Source organism: Cynocephalus volans, chromosome 6 (assembly GCF_027409185.1).
Source record: "Cynocephalus volans isolate mCynVol1 chromosome 6, mCynVol1.pri, whole genome shotgun sequence".
Classification (NCBI taxonomy): Eukaryota; Metazoa; Chordata; class Mammalia; order Dermoptera; family Cynocephalidae; genus Cynocephalus; species Cynocephalus volans.
The window spans coordinates 95,203,712-95,220,898 of record NC_084465.1 but is presented as its reverse complement, the minus strand read 5'-3'; the positions used below and the strand labels follow the sequence as shown (position 1 = coordinate 95,220,898).

Here is a 17,187-nt window from a genome sequence, read left to right as displayed (position 1 = left end):
ATCTGTTTGGAGTTTGCTTTGGGTAAAATACTTCCTGGATTGCTTTGAAACAATGTGGTCAATTCTCTGTGACTTAGAAGTGTAGCACCTCTTAGAATATATGGTTTGTCATTGAATTTATAAAATGTAACGATAAAGCATTTTTTCATGTGTTAAATCTTCTCCATTGATTAAGAAGTTTTAAAAAAATGACTCGAGTTTTTCTTAGATTTTTAAATGACCAATACTGAGATCACATAAAGGTACTTTGTTAAACAACATTCACACTCTAGTTTGTGTAACTTCTCTTCCTTCATTTTCCCATTTTTCATTTATTTAGAAAACTGTGGCTGAAAAGCAAGAGAAGAGAAATCAGGATCGCTTGAGGAGAAGAGAGGAGAGGGAGCGGGAGGAGCGGCTGAGCAGGAGGTGAGCCTGGGTCACTGGGTGGCTACATGCCTCAGTAATGCCTGCTCCAGCCATCAGTGTTCCTTGGAATGACCAAGGTCTGCTAAATACCTGGGCTGGCCCAGGACCTGCGTGTGTGTAACAGAGCAGCTTTGGTGGCAGACCAGGGCCTGGCTATGCTGGCCTAAGAGAAGGAGAGGGAAAAGCTGAGGAGAGGTTCTTCATTCAGCCCACAGAACCTGCTCTGATGGGCTCTGGGGGTCAGCACTCAGCAATTGGACAGGTAGGAAACATCCTCTGGGAGAAGGAACTGCTGTGTCTCATGGTGATGCTTTGCTGTGGGGAAAAATCCATTAGGGAGGGGTTTTGGGGCCAAGTGGTTGGAGGCTATGTCCAGGCTATGGCATTTATATGCTGAGTGATGTGGGGCCATTGGACAGCTTCTTGCAGAGGAAGGGTGGACTTGAAGCATGCACCTGCTGTCCTGTGGAGAACAGAGTGCAAGACCATGAGTGTCTGGTTGGGAGAATCCAGGTAAAGGGGGTGGCAGTTTGAATGAGGTGGAAGGAATCTGGGTATGTTCTGGGGGTGGAACTGTTAGCATTTGTTGGTAGACTGTATGAGGTGTGCAAAGCTGGCCTCGAAGTTTCTGGCCTGGAGTTGGGTAGGTAGACTGGGAGTGGTGTGTTGGCGAGAGGAAGTAGAGTTTGGCTCTGCCGTATTCAGTTTGCAATGCCAACTCCCAGTAGAGGTGTTGAGTCTGATTGGAGTTAAAAGCAGAGGTTGGAGCCAGGAGCAACCACACTTTCCCAAAGGGCACAGCGTGTTGTCCTTGAAAGTTCCAAAAACTGCTCTTTCTTGAAACAATTCCTTAGTGCATAACTCAGGGCAAACGTTTATTATATTTTCTGTTTGTTTTTAATGTTTCAGTTATCCAGCAATAGATTTTGATTACAAAGAGACTTGGATAACATAAAAACATTAAGCAAAACATGGAATCCTATTTTGCACCGAGGTGACTCCTATCATAGTGGGGTGTCTGTGTGCACAGTTGCAGCCACACACATGTTGCAGGTGCATGTGGGACCACTTGTCCTTAATGGCTGCACTGTGCTCCCAGAATGGGTATAAAATCAGCCCTCGTTGTAACGTGCATTTTTCAGATTTCTAGTTGTATAGCAGAAGGAGCTTGTTTGACTCTCATCTGGCAAGAAGCTTGTGTTTGGAACTTAAGGGTTTGCTTCACTTTGGTGTCTTTTTGGTGACTTTATATTCATGCTCATCCTTGGTCTGTTCTGCGACTGTCTGCACATTCTGTGCCAGTATTCGTTGCAAAGGCTTTAGAGTGCAGCACGGTTTTCCCTCAGCATGCACAGTTGGAACATGTCCATTCCCAAAGGCCTGTGGTAACCTTGCAAGGCTGCATCTGACGTCCTGAGCTCTATGAGCTTCAGGTACCCCTAAGTGTGCCACAGAGCAGTTGGGGGGGTGGCGAGGCTCATCCCACAAATGTTGGCACTTCCCACTGCAGGCTGGGAGCAAGTGAGCAGCTAGAAGATAAAGGTCTTTGGAGGCAGTCCTTCACCTGTTGGATCTGAGGCACCTCCCCTCAGGTGGTGAGAAATGGGGGTGCTTTGGGGAAATTGTTCATTTTCTTTTCCCTTTTTAGGTCTGGATCAAGAACCAGAGATCGCAGGAGGTAGGTTTCCAGACTCATTGATGTATTCTCAGTCTAATGTCTTTCCACAAGCATTTTTCTTAATATTTAATGTTCATAACTTAACGGTTGTCATCTCGTAGGCAGGGCTGGCTGCTGAAGGGCATAACAGATGGTGTTGGTTGGGTCTTAGTGCAGGGAGTCATCCACCACTTATGACAGGAAAGGTCAGGGGTGCTGCCAAGGCCTGCAGGGTGACCAGGAGAGAGGTTTGGAGAAGGCACCAGTGGGAAGGTTCTGGCCATCAGAAATGTAACTGCTGGGAGTATTTTAAACCTAAATTGTACATTTGTAGGAGGCAAAAGGGGGAATATCAGTGAAGCAGCTGAGAGAGGAGGGCATCAGAGCTGGGCCCTTGTGGAGCCAGAGTCTCAGATCCTTTTTTCTGCTTTTTCTAGGTCACGCTCCCGGGACCGGCGTCGGAGGCGGTCAAGATCTAACTCCCGAGAGCGACGGAAGTCCTCCCGGTCCCGGTCCCGAGACAGACACCGGCGTCACCGAAGCCGTTCCCGGAGCCACAGCCGGGGACACCGCCGGGCTTCCAGGGACCGGAGTGCGAAATACAAGTAACTACTCTGACTCCTTCGGTAGCTGCAACCAGGAGTGAGCCCCTTCTCTTTGTGTTCCCAGGGTCTGCTAGGGTCTTCAGTGGGGCCCTTTGGCCGTATCTGGTAGGGATGGGGCTGGGCCTGCACTCACGAGCCTGGCCGGGCCGCTGTGGAGCTGAGTGTTGGGGCCTTTGGGAGTCATGAGTGGGACTCTGAGGGCTGTGGAGGGGCCATGCACACCACTCTAGGGGGTGCTGCAGGGGCTGCACACTCACTGTCGCCAGTCTGAGCATGCTGCACTCACAGAGCAGCTCAGACTTGTGTCCTCACCTGCCTCTGTTAACCTCTTGTGATTTTTGATTTTGGTCTTTTTTCCTATTGTATTTTTACGTGGTGGATTGTATTCCATGTGTATAATTTTGTTGTGTTCTCTGCTTCATTTATGTTATAGTGAAAGCTTTCCCTCTTAATTAAAAATCTTTGCAAAGGTTGCTTTTTTTTTTTTTTTTTTTTTTTTTAAAGATGACCGGTAAGGGGATCTTAACCCTTGACTTGGTGTTGTCAGCACCACGCTCAGCCAGTGAGCGAACCGGCCATCCGTATATGGGATCCGAACCCGGGGCCTTGGTGTTATCAGCACCGCACTCTCCCGAGTGAGCCACGGGCCGGCCCCGCAAAGGTTGCTTTTTAATGGCTACCTAACACTCCCTCTGCAGTGGGCTGGGCCCGAGGTGGCAGGCTGGGCTGCCCTCTGGCCTGCTGGAGGCTCCTGAGTTGTGGTGGGTGCACGGCCTTCCCTGGCCCAGTGTTGCAGGTCCATGTTTGCAGTTCCTGAGCAGCCAGCCAGAAGGGGGATGTCAGCCTTTGCTGAGCCTCTTGTTCCCATTTCCCAGGTTCTCCAGAGAGCGGGTGCCACGAGAGGAGTCCTGGGATTGCGGGCGGAACGAGCGGGGTCCCACTGACTGGAGGCTCGAGAGCTCCAATGGGAAGATGGCTTCACGGAAGTCTGAGGAGAAGGAGGCTGGCGAGATATGAACCCGGACCTGGGTGCTGTAAATAGTCTGATAAACTTTCAACACAGCCTAAAAGTACCCTTTATATTTGCTGAATACAACTCATCTTTTGTAGTTTGAAATTTCTATTGTTTTGGAGCTAGCTGTGAGTTTCTAGAGTTGTACAGAGTTGCTCCCGTGTTCTGGGGTTATGTTGAATAGGAATTAATAAATCTGATGGACTGCCTCCTCGTGGCTGTGGTGGGGGTGTCTGCTTTCTGCTCCCTCAGCTCCACATGCCCTTTCTGAGTGTCTGACCTGCCCATCTCTGCTCCTCCGTGCAGACCACAGAGCAGTCTCCCCTGGGGAGGAGGGATGGGACCCCGTTCGGCATCCAGTTCTTTGGAAGAGCTGGCATGTCTGGGCAGCTGTTACCACAGCCTCATCCTGGGACTCTAGCTCAGGTGGGCTACACTGCAGTTTTAAAGTTACTTAGGGCAAAGAAAGACCCCATGGATGACAGCTACATGGCAGCCAGGAGGTCCTTGGAGGAGAGGATGTGGGCTTTTGGGTCAGACCTCCCGTTGGGGCGTTGTGGTTCATGCCCACAGTGGGCTGACCGTGTTACCTACTCTCAGCTCTTCTGCTCTGCATGGGGCAGATACCTTAAGACCAAAATGAGGCCCTTCTGAAAAGGGTAACTGCTAACTAACTTGTGGATATTGAGAGCTCCTTCCCTTCTTCACTGGGGGATTTTTTGGTTTATTTTTGGAGGGAGCTTCTGATGGTCACATTGTTAGAACATAAGAGTCATCTCCATTCCCTATGTCCCTGCAGATGTGCAGGTGCCACACATGAGCTGGTTTGCTCAGTGGGCAGAGATGGGGCACTGTGGTTGGCATTTTGTGGCTACCAGCATCATAATGTGACTGATGGTCCTGCTCTGAGCTCCCCCTGCTGCAGTCTGTCACCTCAAAGAGGATGTGAGTAGGTGGGCTGCTCTGCTGGCCCATGACACAGGTCTTCCCTGACCAACTGTGTCCACAGCAAAGGAGGGTGGGAAAGGGCGTCCGTGCGGGGTCTGCTTAGGATCTGGGCCGTGCTGTGCAGACATCACCGTTTATGGGCGTTCTTCATTAGCACCGTCTACACATGGGACTCAGGACACACGTTCATTGTGGTGCCCTCCTCCTGGTCTTCTGGGAGGGAGGGGCTAAGGGGGCTCCCTGTTCCCAAACATGGTGGCTGTGGCTGCCTGGCAGTGAGTGTCTGTGGACAGCCCAGGTTCTCCTGGAGCTTAACCAGACAGCCTCACCCTCGGGCTGTAATGGAGCCATTACCACCATGAATAGTTTGGATCCTTTTTTATTTAGACATAAATTTGTATGTGAGGACACACAGTTGTGTTTTGTTTTTTTTTCCTCCAGGGAATGGGGTTTACCAAAAAAGGTGTTGTCCTAGTGGCCCCCAGTACGCACATGCCATCTCCCTCTGTCCTCTGATTACAGCAGGGTGTGGGTCCCCCTTGGGCTTCAGTTTCAGTGTCCCTGGTCCTTCCCTGACAGCCCCATGCTGGTGCAGCCTTCTGGGGCCCCCTCTGCTCAGAGGTCCTGGGGTAGATGCCTCTGCCTCCCAGTTTTGCAGGGACGGTTGTGTGGGTGCTTTGTGCACCTGTAATGTGGTCCTGGCCCACATGAGCCCTGTGCCCCAGTCCAGCTGTGCTGATGACTCAGGACAGCTTCTTCTCCCAAGTGCCTCCTTGCTCCCACACAAACCACCTGCACCAAGTCCTCCTCAGAGTCTGCTGTAAGAAACCCATTTTCACTTTTTTCATCCAATACAGTGAGACCTTTTCCTCAGCAGAACCTGTTTGGAGGTGTCCAGGTCGGGGAGGGCTGTCTCTTCCACCTCCCATGTGAAGGGTCCCCAGGTAGAGCAGGCTCTTGTCTTCACCCAAGGGCACCACCCTTGCCTACAGCCCAGGATGGGGCAGATCAGAAGGGGACTGGAATGTCTCTTTACTCACACTGTGGGAAGACTGCCACACATTGTTTGGTTTTAGGAAAACAAGCTAAATAGCTTTGCTTGGTAGGTGGTGACAATGCCAAGCTAGGTAGTTCCCTCCTGCACAGGGGTCCCCTTGGGTGTGGGTAGTGGGCAGGAATCCCTGAGTGGGTTAAGGGTGGTCCTGGGAGTAGAGAGGCAAAGAGGGATGAGAACTGAGGTCATGGGTTCTTGACCCAGCTGTGCAACCTGGCACATGACATCTCGGGCAGCATCTGTTGGAGGATGGGGACAGTACCTTGGAGCCAGGGCTACAGAAGGGCCTCCTGCCTCAGTGCCTTATCTCCTGGAGGGGGTGAGGTGACTTAAAACTTTTATTATAGTAAGATATACATAAACTTCACAATTGTAGCCATTTTTAAGTGTCCGGTCCAGTGGCATTAAATGCATTCATATTGTTTTGCCACTTTCACCACCATCTGAGGAGGGGAGCGGTGGATTTGAGAGGCAGAGGGTAGATGTCTCAGGACTTGAAAGTAGGCCTAAGATTCAGCCAGAAAGTAGGTGAGACTGGGGTCAAAGTAGCTCCAGGAGGGCTTGGGGCTCCCACAGCTGCTCCCCGATTCCTGTCTTAGATACTCTGGGTGGGTCCCAGACCAAGTGGGCAGAGCCCTTGGGCAGGAGCCAAACCCCCACTTCCCTTAAGTCTGTAGCGAGGATGGGATCCAGCTCATTCAACCTCTGCTGTTCCCACTGTAGCTCCCAGACTCAGGGCATACAAGTTCAACTGCAGGAGGCTGAGAGCCTGCGTTTCCCCCAGGCCCCTGAACTTCCTGGGCTCCCAAGTGCTTGCTGAGCTCCTGAGTGCATGCAGCAGATTGCAGGTCCTGCACTCGGGGTGGGTACAGGGGATGATGACAGACTGATGGGGGCAACGCACAACACATGGCACGGAAGCCTAGTCCCAAACCAGTGGGTCCCAGTGAGGGGAGCTTGTGGGCAGGTTGGAGAGGGAGAGGGCCAAAGGGCCCGCCCACCTAAAGCTCTTGCCTTCTGTAACTACAAAAATGTGGGAAGTGTTTGTTTAAAGAGAAGCAGGCAAGCAGGTCAGGAAGCAGTTTCAAAGAGCCAGGTGGGCCAGTGTGAGGGGATCAGTCATGTGGATGGATTCCAGGCCTACGTTCCAGGTTCTGGATTCATCCTAGAGAATCTTGCTCTCAGTCCCTCCTGACCAGTCTGCTCTTGGGGCTCCTCCCACCCACACCTTGGTTCTGGCCAGTGGGGAAGGACAATGATCAGCACCTAGAGTGGGATGTCAGGGTCTTCTAACCCTGCATCAAAGCACCAGGCTGCTCTAGGGAGGGGCCCTGCAGCCAGGGTGGGCAGGGCTTTGGGGGCACCACCACCCAACTCACACAGGGGGTCTTTAGCCAGGCCCAGGCTACAGTCTGAGGAAGGAAAGAGTGGGAGGCCTGTGCTGCCCTTGCAGCCTGCGTGGGAGCCCAAAGGGTCCAAAGCAGGACCCAGCCTTCGGAGCACTGATCCTGGGGTGCACTAGCACGTGGAGGTGTGCAGTTATGCTGAGGAGCTGGGGGCTTCCTGGGGCAAGCAAGGGACGGCATAGGACTCCCACACATGTGGTCCAGCTCTGGGGAGATTGGGCCAGAACAGCAGTTCCTGGACCACATGTCAGAGTCACCTGGAGGACTTAAAACAGGTTGCTGGGCCCCACTCCAGACTTGCTGTTGGTCTGGGGAGGGGCCCGAGAACGTATGCTTTTTTTTTAAGGTAGATATTTTACTTAGGTAAAACATAAAATTAAGCATTTTAGCCGTCATTTTAACCATCATAACCAAATTGTGTACATTTAATTGTACATAAAGTGTACACAATTCAGTGGTTTTTAGTATCTTCACTGAATCAGTGATTTTACTATATTCACAATGTTGTATCTAGTTTACCACTATGTAGTTTTAGAACATTTTCATCAAACCAAAAAGAAATCTCCTCCCCATTAGCTTAGTCACTCCTCATTCCTCCCTGCTTCCAGCCCTAGAAACCACTAATTTGCATCGTGCATGGGGCTGCCTGTTCTGGACATTTCGTATAAATGGAATCACAATACTTGACCTTTTGGGTCTGGCTTCTCTCACTGAGCATAAGGTTTGCGAGGTTCTTCCCTGCTGTACCCTGTGTCAGTGCCAGAAACGTAGCAGTTTCCTGGGGCTGCTGATGCTGCTGGGATGAGTGTGGGCAAAGGAAGCTGCGCTCCCAGCTCTTCCAACCTGGGCACACAGAGGAAAACAGGTGCACTGTTTGGACCTTAGGTAAAGACCCCTGAGGGCTCAGGTTGAGTCAAGGTGGTCCTGTGCTCTATGTCCACTGCACAGTCCCTATTCCAGCTTTGCAGACAACCCTTTTGCTGTCTTCTCCCACGTCCCCATAGGCTGTTTCTTCTGACACTTCCCAAACCTGGGCATTTTCCGGCCCCTGGGGAGCAATTTCCACACAGCCTTACAGGTGCCACATGGCCCTTGATGCTGGTCACCGGTGACCAAGCTGATGTCTGCTCCTAGACAGGCACAAGGTCTGCTGCCAGGTGGACATGGTCCCCGCTGCCCTGAGGAGGAATGCCAGCCAAGGTGGCCAGGGCTGAGGGAGGGCGGCAGGCACACCAGCCTCCATGGGCAAGATGTGGACACCCACGTGCACTCGCCACGAAGAGACAGCCTGGGGAGGGGGTGGTCCCTGGGGGTTGCCATATTTCCTGAGCATCCCATGTGGCTTTCTAGCCATTTGCTCCTGCTCCTCTCTGTTTCCCTCCCTAGGCTGCTCATTACCTTAGGCACAGCACCTTAGGCTGCCCTTTGACGCTATAGCCCGTGAGATCAAGAAAGTCCCAGCTCAAGTTTGCCCGCTTTGACAAATACCTCAGGCCAAATAGTTTAGGTGCTATGATCATCAATCAGAGTTTCTCCCCTTTACTTGGATTTTGGCCTGAAAATTTATCTTGTTAGCTCTTTAATGCTTTTAAGATGTAAAATTTTTTATCTAGTATTTGTTATCCAGAAATGAAACTGTAGCTCCTCCTCCCAGGAAATGGTGGCCCAGAGCAAAGTCCTGGAGGCAGTAACGGGCCTGAAGGAAGAGAGGGGTAAAGTTGTCAGGGAGCTGTACACCTGGAGGAAGGATCACCTCAAAAAATAAAAATGGGCAACGAATTGCAACATGTAAGATGGACCGAAGGTTTTCTACAAGTCTACAGAAAAAGAACTTTCACAGGTCAATCTGATGAAGACCACCACAGTGGGATACGGGAGGAGGACACAGGTGGGCAAGTCACACAGGGAAGGCAGAAATGACACGTAGAGATGAGCCAACAGTGTTCACCTTCACTAGTAACAAGATAAATGCGAGCTGCCAGCCACGCATTCCTGCTGGCGAAACTGATGAAGGCAGTTTGGCAACGTTATCCAAAAGAGCACAGCATTTAATACCCAGAAATTCCACTTATTATTTATTTTTTTAAAAAGATCACCGGTAAGGGGATCTTTACCCTTGGCTTGGTGTTGTCAGCACCACGCTCTCCGAAGTGAGCTAACCGGCCATCCCTATATAGGGATACAGACCTGTGGCCTTGTTATCAGCACCGCACTCTCCCAAGTGAGCCACAGGCTGCCTTCAGATATTCCACTTCGATAAAAGTTCCTCAGGGAAATAATTATGTATATTTGTGTGTAGGATTTTAGCTACAAATATTCAGGGCAAGGTTTTCTGCAAATTATTTGTAAAAATGGAAAATGCATACACAAGTAAAAAATCACTGATACTCCAACCGCTTTCCTTTTCTGGGATTATATAAGGTAGTGACAGTTGCCTTTCCAGTCCCTTTCGACCCATGCCCATGGAAAACTGCTAACATTTGGTGTGTATTCTTTTCAAGTTTTCTTTGGTTATATTAATATAAAAATGAATTTATGCCCTACACACTGACCTGCAGCATGTTCTATTACAGGAATGTCTTGGCATCATTCTGTGTCTGTGCTCAGAGGCCAACCAACCTCATTCTCTGTCGTCCTACACAGTGTTCTCTCACGTGATTCGACTGTAATTTATTTTTCCTCTCCTGTTGATGAATGTGTTGGTTGGGCATCATATTTTTTATTTTTATTTCTCTAATAAACAATTCTGCAAAGAACATCGCTGTACATACACCTTCAGATACGTGCAACTATTTTCTGTGGGATAAATTCCCAGAAGTGGAATTGCAGGTGTAGAAAGTATGCACTGTCCCTGTACTTGTACTGTCCCATGTGAAATTTTCAGTAATTTTAAAAACAGTTGTTAAACACAGCCACCATTAGAAATTAGATTAATTTACAAATAAATAGATCGTATTAAAAACAAAGGTAATATGGGCCAGCCCCGTGGCTCACTCGGGAGAGTGTGGATTGGCTCACATAATCACAGAGGCTGAGAAGCCCCACCATCTGTTCTCTGCAAGCTGGAGGCCCAGAAAAGCCAGTGGTGTAGTTCCGATCCAAACTCAAAAGCCCAAGGACCAGGTGAGCCAATGGCAGATGTCCTGGTCCAAGTTGGAAGTCCTGACAACCAGAAGCACCAGTGTCCAAGGGCAAGAGGAAATAGACTTCCTAGCCCAAGCAGGGAGAACAAATTGGCCTTCCTGCACCTTTTCGTATTATTCAGGCCCTCATGGAACTCCCTGCCCTCCCGACCCTGCATTGGTGAGGGCCATTTTCTTTACTCAGTCTACCAATTCAAATATGAATCTTTCAAGAAGCACCCTCCCAAGAACACCCAGAAAACATGATTTACCAGCTACCCGGGCATCCCTGAGCCCAGTCAAGCTGACACACAAAATTAACCATCATGCTCTCCATACTGATTTTTTTTCTCTGTATAAGTCACGTCTGTCCACTTTCTCCCAATGTCACTTTGAGGATATCATTTCTTAAGAAAAATATCTCTGGATGTGCCTAGAAGAACCTGAAAGGCTATACATTAAGTGGTCTGTGTCTGCGTGGGGCCTGGGTCTGCCCACGTGTGATGTCTGTGTGTGTCGTGTGTGTGTTCTTGGACCTGACTCCCATATCCCCGCTTGTTCACAGACACACCGTTTGCCATGTGTCAAGTGGGAACTGGAGGAACAGTGGATGTGCTGGACCCATTCCAGGGCCTGGGATACACTCTTAAGGTGCAGTAAGTGGAGGAATTGTTTTCCAAGTTTCTGTAGTGACTGCGATTGACTTTATGAGGAAAAACAAGAAAAAAAAAGAAGCTCTAGCTTCCCTCTCCGAACAGCTATGGGAATAAGGGAAGGTTCTGGGCCGGCTCCCTGGTCCACCTTGTCTGCTACGTGACTGGGTACTGGGGCTGGACCAGAAGCCTCCCGGTACCTGAAGTCCCCAGTCCCCCTCCAGAGCCACCGCTCTGCGGTTCCGACCCATGCCGGCAGGGGGCACTTCTCCCTACCTCGGAGGCTGTGCCGCCCGCGTCCCGGACCCGCCCCCCATCCGGTCCTCGGCTCCAGGTGGGTGACTCAGACCCAACGTACCTGGACCTGAGGGAGCCCCGGGGAGGGACCAGCCCGGAAACCATGGCTGCCCCGGCAGCCCTGCCACCTGGGGCAAACTGCGACCCCTTACCTGCCACCCCGCTCCTGCGGGGCCAAAGCCGCAGGTCTGCATCCCGAAGTGGTCAAGGCCAAGGATATGGTGTCACGATATGGAATTTGGGACCCGATGCCTCAAACTCCGCCAGGGGCAGGGGCGGCCTGACCCTCCCCTCGTTGCCCCCTGTGTCCAACGGATACGGGACGGAGGCGGGAGGGCGCGCCCGGACCCCACAGCTGGGGGGTGTGCGACTCTGGCTGTCCCAGACCCCACGCCTCCCCACCCGCGTCATGCCCCAGAGAGACGCGCACCTGCAGCCGGGAGCCTGGTGACTTTACTCAAACGCTGGGAACTCGCGGGAAGGGGCGCCCAGGGTCCCGCGACCACCCGCCCCCGGTTTAGCGATACTTGGAGGACAGCGCCGAGATCACGTGACTCAGGAACTTATCCAGCGAGGCCTGCATGGCGGGGCTGAAGTCCCCGGGGAAGTGCCGGGCGAGGGTCACCACCAGACAGTGGCCCAGGAGCTGCGGAGAGAGGGGGTCGTCCCCGCGCTGGGTCCCTCCCTGCCCACCACACACCCTGCCCCGATGGGGTCCTCTGCCCCGGTGACAGCTCACCTTGAAGTGGGCGGGGTCCACACGCAGCTCGTGCGCGTGCAGGTCGCTCAGCGCGGACAGGGCTCCGGGCAGGTCGTCCAGGTGTTCGACCGCGAGGGTCAGCGCATCGGCCACCTTCTGGCCGTGTGCCTTCACCTGCGTGGAGCCGGGGCTCAGGTCCAGATGTGGGAAGTAGGTCTTGGTGGAGGGGAAGGACAGGAAGGTCCTGCGGGGGGAACGGAGCGTGAGCGCGTCCGGGCGGCGTTCCCGCGGGGGCGGAGCGGCAGGTGGGCTGGGGGCGCACGGCCTCGCCCTCACCTCTCCAGGGCCTCGGTCGCGTACACGCCCACGTTGCTGCCCAGCTTCCTCCACAGCGCGCGCACCAGCGCCCGGTCCGCCGCGTGCAGCGCCATCCTAGCGCCCCGGCTGCGCCTGCGCGCGCCGGCCGCTGGGTCCCCGCGGACCTCCAGGGGGCGTCACGCGGCCGTCGCGCCGCCCCTCCGGTCGCAGAGCTTCGTCCGGAGGTGCTCCGACCTGGGACTCTCTGAAGAGCCCGACCACGAGAACCCCCCTTTTAAGTGTTTACTATATGGAAAGTAATATTTGATATGTACTCGTAGTATGACACCTCCCTGAGCCTATTTTCTCATTATTGCACAAAATGAGGGTGGCAATTGCTTCTCGGGTTGCTGTGTGAGAATCAAACCGACAGCAAATGGCAGGTGTCCGGCCTATAGTAGACGTTCCTTTCAAGATAAAGAACGCTGAGTGCATAGAGTACATCCCGATAATAACACCAAACACCCACGCAGCACGCACTCTGTGCAGGGACCACATACACCTTTTTTAAAAAAAAATTGTGGTAAAATTCACATAACATAAATGACCATTTTAGCCATTTAAAAGTGTACAGTTCAGTGACATTACATACATTCACGATGTCGTGCACCCATTGCACTCTTTAGTTTATTGTGAACAGAAACTCTGTACCTATTAGTAGTAACTCCCTAAACCCCCTCCTCCATCCTCTGGCAACCACTAATTTGCGTTTATGTCTCTTATCCTAGGTATTTCATATAAATAGGATTGTACAGTATGTGGTCTTTCAAGTCCACCTTCTTTCACTTAGCAACGTGTCTTCAAGGTTCAGCTACAACTTATCGTGGCTGAATAATATTCCATTATATGTATATACCACATATTGTCACCCATTCATCCACTGATGTCATGTAATGTGTTTCCATCTTTAGCTCAGGCCTCCATTATTCCTAATAATATAATGAAGAGGCTTCTTACTAACAGCTCATATTGTGTCACCGACTGTGCTAAGGGCATCACAAATTGAGGCAGAGGGCCTGTCATAAGCATTTTACAAGGATGATCTTTGGGCCCAGTCAAGAGCTGGGGCCAATGGCTGCTAGCCCCGGGCACCCCAAGCCATCCCTCTGATGCCACAGGCACTGGGGGCCTGCTCTGCAGGAGGGAAACACATGGTGTAGGGTGTCCAGGCTCTCTGGTCCTGGCTCTCCACTGTCCCACTGGGGCAGGGTTGTCAGCCTCAGGATGGCTGCGTGGTGCTGGGTTGAGTCCAAAGACTGGGCCTCCTGACCCCAGTGACCCACTGACATGGGTGTATAAAGAATGACATACTGGGGTAGTGCCATGTCAGAGTGGAAGGGGTGGTCCAGAGAGTTGTCTGATGTCTGCATTCACACAGCTTACCCCCGAGTTCATCCAGACTGGATGTATTTGGGAGGCTTTAGAAAGACTAGTGGAGGGAAGGAGGGGGATTCAGTGCAACTCAGGAGTGTGGCCTCCCTGACCTCCCGACTGCCGACCCCTGCGAGGAGCCAGACTGGAAACCAGCCATTCTTAGCGTTGTGTTTGCCTGTGCCTTGAAATGTAAAGACAGGGAATGAATTCATTATTCGGCAAACCCGGGTTGAATCTGCAAGCCCCCTCAAAGAAACGCACGAGCGGCCAGATGAAGGCAGCCAAGCACTCCAGGGTGGAGGGTTGTCCAATGGCCTTGGGGTGGCTACACTCCCCTCCATTTCCCTTTCCTTCCCTCGCGGATGTAGAGAGGTCTTCGGTCCTGGACAAGGAATATGTGCCCCAGACTCTGCCAATCCCCAAACCTGGCACCTTCACAGAAACAGAGAGCCCAGACACACACAGGCTGCCACCCACTCAGACTTTATTCAAAGACCAGGAGGTGCGGGTGCCTGGAGGGAGGATGGTCTGGCACGGAGGCCAAGCAGGTTGGGGGTGGGGGTCGCTGAGGCTCCAGCCTAACGGTATTTGGAGGTCAGCACGGTGCTCACAGAGGCCAGGAACTTGTCCACGGAGGCGTGGACTTCAGGGGTGAATGCTTCAGGATGGTGTCTGGCCAGGGTCACCACCAGGCAGTGGTTCAGGAGCTGCAGAGAGAGGATATCAGGGGGATAGGAACTGCAGCCAGCCGCCCACGCTCCTCCCCTGGAACCCGAGGGATTGTCTGCGTCCTCATGCCCCACCCAGGTCCCTCCCAGCCTGGCCCGCATGTTCACCTTGAAGTTGACGGGGTCCACCCGCAGCTTCTGCGCGTGCAGGTCGCTCAGAGCAGACAGAGCACCGGGCAGGTCGTCCACGTGAGCCACGGCATTGGTCAGCGCATTGGCCACCTTCTTGCCATGCTCCTTGACCTGTTTGGAGTCGTGGCTCAGGTCGAAGTGGGGGAAGTAGGTCTTGGTGGTGGGAAAGGACATGAACATCCTGTGGGGAGAAGCGGTGGTTGAGCAGCGGGGAGGGGTGGGGGATCCAGGTCGGGGTGGCCAGCCTCGAGCTCTGACTGCGACTGAGGCGCTGGCCGGTCTTCCCGCGCACCGGTCTACGGTGTGGGCCTGAGACCTGGGGGATCTGGGAGCGGGCCGGTCGGAGCCCACCGAATAGTCGTCGGCGGGTCCCTGGGGTGGATGTTGAGCCCCAGGTCCAAGTAGGGGAGAGGAGACTCCTCACCTCTCCAGGGCCTCCGCGCCATAATCGGTGACATGGTCACCAGCTTTGCCCCAGAGGGCCTTGACGTTGGTCTTGTCAGCAGGAGACAGCACCATGGTGGGTTCTTTCTGAGTCTTCGGGGACCAGAAGCGTGCGGCGCGGGGAGGGCGCTGAGCCTTTATGGCCGGGGTGTGGGGACACGCCCGGCCGGGCCAAGCTCATTGGCTGCGCGGGCCGGGGCGCGCCGCGCGGGATCCCCGCGAGGCTGGGTCGGTGGCGCTTGGCTTCCACCAGGTGAGAGACCGGGTGCCGCGGCGCCAGGGTGTCTCCTCCCCGGGGGTGGCGGCTGGCTCTGTTCCCGCAGGAGTTCGAGGACGTGCCGGGCCCTAGGCCGCGTGCTTTTGGGGACCGGTAGGGGCTGAGTCGGCCCGCGCCGGCCACCCTGGCCCTGGCCTGGCGCAGCTGCGCGCTGGACATGAAGTGACTTGAGCGGAGTCGACGAGTAAGCGAGTGAATGGGCCCGTGAGTGCGGGAAGAACGGCAGAGAGAGGCTGCGCTGCAGCGCCCAGGAGTCCCCCGCGCGCTCGGCCTCGGCTCTCCAGCCCCTCTTCTAACACAAGTAATCACTGGTGTGGCTGAGTGACAGACGCGGGGAAAGAGCAATCAGGCAGGCGCAGAACTGGCTGCAGCCTTAGGTCATAGACTCACAGTGGGGGGCTACTCCTGTTCGGGACCCCCGCGAGACTGTGTGTGACTGACTCTTCCTCACTGTCTGCGTGGTCCTGATTCACAGTGACACCTGCAGCTTACTAAATTGTGCCTGACACAAGACTTGCTAGGTAAATAGTGTTAAATTGATGAACACGCAGCAGGCTGAACACACTGCAGCACTCGGCCTCCTTAGGGATGTAGGCAACCATCGGACTGTTACACAAATTCACGGGCAGTTGCAAACCTCGTTAGAGGCCCGAGGAAGGCCGGAGGGAGTGGACGAGGTGTTCAAGGACCTGGGCTAGTCTGAGGATCAGGGTGGGCTTCCCGGAGGAGGTGAGACTTAAGGATAAGTGTTAGGTGGAGTATGGTGGAGGCTTGGCTTGGAAGGGGGAGGGATGGGAGAGACGGGGCGCCTGTGGCTGCATAACGGAGGTGGGGAGATGTGGGGTGTAGAGGCTGGCCAGATCCTGCAGAGTGAGGAATTCTGGTGAAGCAGCAGAAAGCAGCGAGAGTGCCAGCTGGTGCAGTCCCCCTGCTGGTGACAGTGATGGTCCCTGTGCTAGTTGGTGGGGAAAGGGCACTGAGGAGCAGAGGGGCTGAGAAGTCATTGCTATGTCCTGTCCTGGGGACCTGGTGGAAGACCTTGCTGGTGGAAGTGATTTGGGTGGGCATCTTTCAGCCCATCCCAATGCTCCATCCCTCCTCCAGGACCCTTACTCAGACCTGCCCTCCTGTCCAGGAGGAAGTGAGGGTCAGATTGCCTTGGGCAGAGAAGGCAGTGGCCCAGGCCAGCCTCAGCAGTGCTGCTGCGGTGTGTTCTTCTCATCTCCCTTCCTACCTCCACTTCCTGATTCTGTCCACAGCCCCAGGCCTGATCCTGCCTCTGAGGGACAAAAAGGATAAGACACTGGGGGCTTAGAGGCACCAAAGACACCCCTCAGGCCTGGGACAAGCCACTCCTCTGCATCTCACTCCCATCTCTCTGGTACCTCAACCCTTTTAAGGCAAGATATAGAAAACATATCTCAGGCAGTGGCTTACTCTTAATATGGAAAGAACTCCCACATATAAATGAGGAAAAGGCAAATGACTTGTGAGAACAATTGACAAAGGATCTTAGGAAATTAACAGAAATATGGAAATGATCAATAAAACTGTGAAATGAGACAGCTGAATGAACTGGCTGGAAGGGATAAAGAGGTGACACACGCAGTGAAGAGAGCAAGTTGCAGACAAGTATCTACAATACGATGATATTTGTGTCCAGGAACAGTGCACACGGCAGGAGTTGTAGATGTCACTATGTCCCTCAGCCCAGGATGGGAACCGGTGGGCTCCATCCCAAACTGTTCACTTTGGCTTTTTCTGTGGGGGGTTGGGGAGACTGGACAGAGGTACTCTCTCTCCCCACCTTAAAAACATAATAAAGGATGTTTGTGTGTTTGAAAAGCCTGGGTGGATTTTAGTTTGTTTCTGACGTGTTTCTCTACATTTAAATAAAAATAGGTTGATCTTAAGGCGGAGGAAGAATGGATAGTGGAGAGGAGGAGGGAACTCCCCAGCAGTTCAGAAAGGCCAACGTCCAGAAAGGAAGTGGTGAACAGGGGCCTTGTGCCC

The 17,187-nt window shown here is 53.2% G+C and overlaps 3 protein-coding genes across 8 annotated transcripts in view; 1 reads left to right on the top strand and 2 right to left on the bottom strand.

Moving 5' to 3' along the window:
* LUC7L (LUC7 like) overlaps positions 1-3,891 on the top strand; it is a 34,310-nt gene extending 30,419 nt beyond the window's left edge. For 5 of the 6 annotated variants that reach the window (XM_063100281.1, XM_063100277.1, XM_063100282.1 and 2 more), the window contains 4 exons: positions 320-408; positions 2,057-2,086; positions 2,503-2,670; positions 3,546-3,891. In XM_063100281.1, the coding sequence (XP_062956351.1) occupies positions 320-408; positions 2,057-2,086; positions 2,503-2,670; positions 3,546-3,687 (429 nt within the window). In that variant the 3' untranslated portion in view covers positions 3,688-3,891. Of the gene's footprint in view, positions 1-319; positions 409-2,056; positions 2,087-2,502; positions 2,708-3,545 lie in introns of all 6 variants that reach the window. The other variant, XM_063100280.1, reaches the window with a different exon arrangement.
* Positions 3,892-11,679: 7,788 nt separating this feature from the next.
* On the bottom strand, positions 11,680-12,293 carry HBQ1 (hemoglobin subunit theta 1). Its single transcript, XM_063098551.1, has 3 exons — positions 12,199-12,293; positions 11,902-12,106; positions 11,680-11,808 (listed from the first exon to the last, which is right to left on the bottom strand). The coding sequence occupies exons 1-3, from the start codon at positions 12,291-12,293 to the stop codon at positions 11,680-11,682; spliced, it is 429 nt and encodes a 142-aa protein (XP_062954621.1).
* A 1,807-nt stretch (positions 12,294-14,100) lies between these two features.
* On the bottom strand, positions 14,101-14,989 carry LOC134381282 (hemoglobin subunit alpha-1). Its single transcript, XM_063101381.1, has 3 exons — positions 14,878-14,989; positions 14,430-14,634; positions 14,101-14,300 (listed from the first exon to the last, which is right to left on the bottom strand). Exons 1-3 carry the CDS (start codon positions 14,970-14,972, stop codon positions 14,172-14,174), a joined length of 429 nt encoding a protein of 142 aa, XP_062957451.1. The 5' UTR covers positions 14,973-14,989; the 3' UTR covers positions 14,101-14,171.
* Positions 14,990-17,187: the final 2,198 nt, after the last annotated feature.

Bases quoted from the DNA above. Each gene is read 5' to 3' on its own strand.
- HBQ1 (XM_063098551.1), bottom strand. From the start codon at position 12,293: ATGGCGCTGCACGCGGCGGACCGGGCGCTGGTGCGCGCGCTGTGGAGG. The intron at 12,107-12,198 runs GTGAGGGCGAGG...TTCCCCCCGCAG, and splicing joins GCGACCGAGGCCCTGGAGAG to GACCTTCCTGTCCTTCCCCT. The intron at 11,809-11,901 runs GTGAGCTGTCAC...CTCTCTCCGCAG, and splicing joins TGGACCCCGCCCACTTCAAG to CTCCTGGGCCACTGTCTGGT.
- LOC134381282 (XM_063101381.1), bottom strand. From the start codon at position 14,972: ATGGTGCTGTCTCCTGCTGACAAGACCAACGTCAAGGCCCTCTGGGGC. The intron at 14,635-14,877 runs GTGAGGAGTCTC...TTCTCCCCACAG, and splicing joins GGCGCGGAGGCCCTGGAGAG to GATGTTCATGTCCTTTCCCA. The intron at 14,301-14,429 runs GTGAACATGCGG...CTCTCTCTGCAG, and splicing joins TGGACCCCGTCAACTTCAAG to CTCCTGAACCACTGCCTGGT.